The sequence below is a fragment of the Augochlora pura genome, chromosome 11 (assembly GCF_028453695.1).
Source record: "Augochlora pura isolate Apur16 chromosome 11, APUR_v2.2.1, whole genome shotgun sequence".
In the NCBI taxonomy this organism is placed as follows: Eukaryota; Metazoa; Arthropoda; class Insecta; order Hymenoptera; family Halictidae; genus Augochlora; species Augochlora pura.
This window is the reverse complement of record NC_135782.1, coordinates 12,787,261-12,793,727: the sequence shown is the minus strand read 5'-3', so window position 1 is coordinate 12,793,727 and position 6,467 is coordinate 12,787,261. Positions and strand designations below refer to the sequence as shown.

The following is a 6,467-nucleotide window of genomic DNA, read 5'->3' as shown; positions in this document are numbered from 1 at the left end:
CCCTATCCCCCACCCTCACTTTACTCACAGTTTCCTCTAACACCACCTCGCATCTAACTACTAAACTCTCTCTTACTCCCTTCCTCCTCATCATCTGTATCAGTATTTCCCTGTCCACCGAGTCAAACGCTGCTTTCATGTCTATAAATGTCACCACTATCTTGCCCTTCCTCACCGCCACTCTCCTGTTTATTAAATAATTTAGCACATATATCTGGTCTATTGTCCCTACCCCTCTCCTGAATCCTGTTTGACTCGGTGACAGTATTCCCTTACTCTCCACCTCCACCCTTAACCTGTCTGCCAGTACCGCTGCGTAGATCTTATACGCCGTCTGCGTTAGCGTCACCCCCCTATATTCCTCCACTTTTCCCCCTTCCCCTTCTTCACTATAGGTACCACTATCCCCTCCCTCCACTCCTCTGGCCGCCCCTCTCCTTTCCACACCTTGTTACAAATCTCTCACAGCCATTCCCTTATTTCTATTCCCCCGTATTTCCATACCTCATTTACTATTCCATCACCTCCTTCCGCTTTTTCCTCCTTCAACTTCCTTATCACCCCCTCAATTTCCTCTCTGCTAATCTCTTCTTCCTCCTCTTCCCCCCTCTCCTTCACCTCCCCTCTCACACCCCACTCCACTCCTCCTAGTACTCCTCTGAAGTGTCTTTCCCATTCCCTCATTTCAATCCCTTCCCTTACTCTCTTTCTCCTTCTCCTTTCTTTATTCACTATCTTCCATACATCCCTTTCCGATCTTACTCCTTTTAGTTCTCCCTCCCATCTTTCCCTTTCCTTTTTCTTCTTCTCCTTACATAGCTCCCTATATCTCTTTCTCATTTCCCTAAATTTCTCACCCCCGCCCCCTCTCTTCTTCCACCTGTTCAACTCCTCTCTTACTTCTCTTTTCATATTCCTACATTCCTTATCCCATCATCCTCTCCATTCCTCTTTCTCTTCTCTCTCTACTCTCTCTAATAACCCTTCCGTTCTCTTCTTCAACTTCCTCCACCCATCTTCCATCTCCTTATCCTCACTATCCCTCTTCCCAAAGTATTCCTCAAATTTCTTTTTTCTTCTTCCTCTCCCCTTTCCTTTCCCTTGTCTCTCTTCCTTCCTTCCTCCTCCCTCTATCCAAACCGTTATTGGTTCATGATCAGAGTCCACCCAGTCCTCCACCTTCATCTTTTCCACCATCCCCCTAGTCTCCTCATTACCAATCATGTAATCTATTACAGTCCCTCCCTTCCCTCCCATAAGTCCACTCTCCCTCCTCATCCCCTTTTACGCTTCCATTTAATATTTCCCAACCCAATTCCCCTATACAATCACATAATTTCTTTCCCTCCCTATTCACCTTTTCATCCTTTGACTTTCTATTTCCCTCCCCTACTATTCCCTCTCCCTCCTCTTCTATTCTTCCCCCTTGCCTCCCCGTTCTCGCATTGAAATCCCCCCTAATAATACCTTCACCCCCTCCTCACTGTCTTCCATCCACTCTCTTAGCTGCCACATTTTTTCCTCTATATCCCCATTTACATACACTCCCACTAGCCTCCACCACTCTCCCCCTAAGTTAACTTTAATTACTTGTATTCCCTCCTCCTTTCCTTCCCTCTTCTCTTTTTCTCTTTCTACCCTTCTCTTATCCCCACAATCATTCCCCCTATTGCCCTCCCTTTTTTGCTCTTCCTACCCGCTTCTTGCATTTCCCATACATATCCCTTCGGTAGCCATTTTTTTACCCTTTCCCATCCTTTCTTCTGCAACCATGTCTCCATTAAAAACCCCATATCCCATTCCTTTAATTTCTCCTTGAAGTCCTCCTCTTTATTTTCCATGCCTGCTACATTCCAGAATCCTATTTTATACTTTTTGCAATCTTCTTTTCCATTCCTTCTCTTTTTCCTGCACTTTTTATTTCCTCTGTTTTCTCCTCTCTCTCCCTCTCCCTACCTCCTTTCTCCTTCCAAAAATCCCCTTTCCCTCCCCCTATTCCCCCTTTCATCCATCTCTCATCTTCTCTCGCCTCTCTTCCTTTCCATTCCCTTATCTCGTCTTTGATCTCATCCCATACCCATAATTTCTCCTCAATCCATATTTTCATGTATCCTATTCTAACTTTCTTTCCTTCCCTCCTATTTCTTTCTGCTTCCCTCTTTATCAACCATTCTATCCTTCTCTCTTTATCTGTCAGATCGTCCATTATCGATTTCCTTCTATCCCTCAGCTTCGCCTTTCTCATCATCACCTCTATTTTCTCCTTTACACAATACCATCTCTCTTCCCTCCTTATCTTTTTTCCCCATCCTTCTCAACCCTTCCACTCACGCTATCGCCCCGGTTGCCTTCACTATCTCTTCTATTTCTTTTCTTGCCCCCTCTACCCCCTCCTCTTTTACTTCCACCCCTTTTATAATTATATTTCTCTTCCTCTCTTCCCTCTTTCTCTTTTCCCCTTCTAGTTCTAATCCCTTCAGCCTTTCCTCTAATTCCTTCATCTCTTCCTTTCTCCTTCTCTCCACCTGCTCTATCTTTTCTCTTTCGTCCTTTTTCTCAACTCCTTCCTCTTTCTCCTCCTTTGCCCTACCCTTCTCAATATCCTCAATCCTCTTCTCCATTCTGTCCACTCTCTTTCTCATTTCCTCCATCCATTCCCTCATCTCTTCTCTACCTTCTTTCACCTCCCTTAATTCCCTTTTCACTTTCTTAAAACCTTCCCTCACCTCCCTTAATATCTCGTTCAGCCCTCCTTCTTCCTCTCTTTCCGGCGACCTCTGTACGTTAGGACTTTTCCTGAAGATCTCTGTATCTATTTCCTCCGTCTCTTTTCTCTTCTCTCCTCCCTTGAAAGCCTCTAACAGTGGTAAACTATCTAACCCTCTTTTCCCTTTTCAATTTTTTAAAATTCCCGCTTCCCCGCTTGTTCTCTTTCTCCGAACTTCTTCTTTTCACCACTCGGCGTCGCTGTCTCTGCCACTGTCGCTATCTCTCGCCTAACCTCCAAATCCCGCCCACCTATCTTCCTTTCTATTTCTTTTTTCCCTTACTCCTGCCCCTTTCCCTCTTTCACCTAACTCCACTTGTCCTTTCCCTACTCCTTCAGCTACCTCTCTCTCCACTATAACACTCCCTATCTTCACAATCTCCGCTCCCCAACCACACCTTCCACTAACACTTCAGCTATATTCGCTCGGTCTACCTAATACAGATTTTCTTAAATTACTGGCTTTAAATTCTGTATCTTCATTATAATCACATTTGAATTGTATGAGCAGGGGTTTGGAGCTTTCTAACTTTATCCAGCGTATTTTAAGCCAATTTACTGGAAATCCTGTGACGGTTACTTTTCTCTTAATGATTGATTGTTCTAAAGGTTTTGTTGAAAACAAAATCTTGGTGGGTCATTTGGATTAGATGAAATGGCGCTTTCTTTTTACATGTTTTGATTTTATTGTACCAATCATCTGGTGAAAAATGTTTTGATTTTTTTTCGCACGTGACCCAATAATGGCAAAGTCTGAGTCATTGGGCAAATAGCTGTGTCCACTTACCAAAAATTTCATTTCAATTGACTCAGCTCTTATTTCCGTACTTTGAACAAGTTTCAGTAAACTTAGGACAGTTCTAATATCTCCGTTTTGCCCGGTACATGAATCCGAATATGTTATTATTTTTTCAAAGTTTGTAGCGTAAGTCTTTATGTATTTTATGCGACAAGATGAAATTTCTTGAGACCCACGAGATCCTTCAGTTTCTGGCCAAACAAACATTTTTTTTATCTGTTTGCCAATGCGATTTTATTACCAGTATTATTGAGAGGGGGAAACATCTTCGGCTGTTTAAAAAAAAAAGCATTGATGCATGGCAACAAAACAACGATTACATTAGAGTATGGAGTTAATCAAAATGGATTCTGAAATAAACTACTTATTTTTCAATGGCCAAAAAAATTTTGCCGTTTAATGGTATTAATCTTTATTATTCAGGAAAGTTATTATAAATATAAAAAGTTATGACTATACCAAGTGCTCTGACACTTAAATTTAAGATTTTTCAAAAAGTGGAGTTAATCGATGTGTGCACTGGACGGCTCATATTATAGTCGGAAAATGACCGCGGACGAACAAAAATACCATTCTTATGATCCTGAAACTTTAGCAGTCGATGTTGCATTGAAGGCATTTAGGGTATACTTGCTAGGAATAAAATTTACAGTAGTAACTGATTGTAGTGCAGTTAGAGCCACCGCGAGTAAAAAGGATATACAACCACGAGTCGCTAGACGGTGGGTGTATCTACAAGATTTTAATTCTGACATAATTTATCGTCCGGGTGCACAAGTACCTCACGTAGATTATTTGAGTCGAAATCCTGTAGAATGTTGGGCTATTGACATTACTGAGGGGCAATGGATCAAAGTAGCACAGATGCAGGATCCGGATATTGAGATTGTCAAGAAGATACTTGAGTTACAAAAGGGTATAGTCGATTAAGATGGTCAAAACTGCCCTTAGAGGGTTTTCAATGAGTCATATACCGTTCGATAGCTGACCAATAAAAATTCATCTGTGCAAAATTTTAACCCTGTAACTTGTCCGTGAGGGTAGTTACAGGGTAAATTAGATTTCGCGGTTTTCCGGCATTTTTCCACCTTTAGCAGTTTTCTAAAATTTTGAAAAAATATGGCTTATTTTGGACATCAAAACGGATGTTATAGAATTTTTTCAGATTTTTCAGTTGCAAGCTGTGATTATCAAAAATGATAAACCCGAAAAAATCGGAAAATTGAAGATTTCTCGAAAAATTAATAATTGTAAAACTTTTTCATTAATTCCCTGATAAGGTAATATCACGGCTCGTGTACTCAATTTTTCTCAGATTTTTTGCTCGCCTGCAACATTGTGAAAAGAAATGAAAACCCAACGTGTCGATGTTTTTTGCTGTCAGAATGAAGCTACTACTTTTCAAGTTTACCGCTACTGTGGATTAAGTACAATAATTTTAAACGTTATTGCATCGAAACAAACAATTTTTGAACCCTGAAAATGCGAATTAAGCGAGAACACGTGTCCCCGACCCACAACAAACAACAAACAGGAACACATGGACAGAATGAGCGGAAAACGCCACCGAGAAAATTCTCCCGAGGACGCAGCACAAGCTGCGCTACGCAGGAAAGTAAAAGTGTTTGGCCGACTAACCGGAACGGACGCGTTCCACTGATCTTTCCGGAGCGACAAGAAAACAGCGAGGCCTAACCTAAACGCGGCAAGAGCCACGTGATCCTCCAGCGAATCGATCGCGAGCGAAAACAAGGAAAACACAAACATGAAGTTCATAACCCCGAAAAGAACGGCAAAGGTAAGGGCCCCGGTTAGTAAAAACGAACTAGCCACGGGAAACAAATACACTCCGCTTGCAGACCGAAACACCGAATCAGAGGACGCCATTCCTGCAGGCAGCCACAACCGCCAGTGGTCGCCACACACAAACAGCAGCGCTGCGAACGCTCCCGAAACTACAAAGAAAAAAGTAAAACCCCCGCCGATAAACGTATACTCCACCAACACTAAACATATAATAAAAATATTTACTGAGGCAAAAATCCCAGAGGAGGATTTCTGGGTAAAACAGTCTAACGCGGAATACATCCGAATAATGCCGCAAAAACTGGATGTATTCCACAATATTAAAAATCTACTGGACGCAGCAGCACTCCAGTATTATACATTTACTCCAAGGGAAGAAAGAAAAAAAACACTGGTAATGAAAGGCATTGGAACAGACTACACCGAGAAAGAGGTAAAGGAATATATCAATAAGAAAAACCTTCCCAACCTTGAGGTGGTCGAGGTAACCAAATTAATCTTTGATAGAAACAACAGGAACAAATTCCATTTTATAATTCACCTCACGCCCAACAGCAAATCACTAGCACTCACCAACCTAAAGTACATATTGCATCAACCTGTGAGATGGGAGAGACTAAGGAAAAAAGGGATCTTCCAATGCAGAAGATGCCAGCGAATCGGGCAAGCCAGCAGCAACTGCCACCTTAAGTATAGGTGTGTGACCCCCCCCCCCCCCCCCCCTATGGTCGCCCCCTTGTGGGGGGGGGGGGGGGGGGCTCAAGTAGCTGCGATGATGCCTGGAGCGATGCCGGTGGGAACTTCGGTTCCTGGCAGGGCCTCCCTTGCCGGTAAGGTTCAGGCGGAGTGGTGAAAGCTAACGGCGACCTAGATCATACCGTAAACCTGTGGCCATGTTTTGCCAGGGTACCTGGCGCCCCCCTGGGCGTATTAGCCCTCCCCGGGCAAGGCGGCTCTGCCCGGGGTTGACTTATGTTCGTGGGAATAATATGGAGAATACATTTACAAATAAAGATAAAAATTCGAGGACTCAGTCCGTAGAGGTGGAGGCGACGAGCTCGCCATTTCGACCACGCACCAGCCTGACGAGGATCC

The 6,467-nt window shown here is 43.2% G+C and overlaps 1 protein-coding gene across 1 annotated transcript in view; it reads right to left on the bottom strand.

Moving 5' to 3' along the window:
• Positions 1-912, bottom strand: part of LOC144477169 (macrophage colony-stimulating factor 1 receptor-like) — a 14,769-nt gene extending 13,857 nt beyond the window's left edge. The window contains exons 1-2 of the mRNA XM_078194657.1: positions 467-912; positions 42-185 (exon numbers count right to left, since the gene is read on the bottom strand). Coding sequence (XP_078050783.1) covers positions 42-185; positions 467-912 — 590 coding nt within the window. The remainder of the gene's footprint in view (positions 1-41; positions 186-466) is intronic.
• Positions 913-6,467: the final 5,555 nt, after the last annotated feature.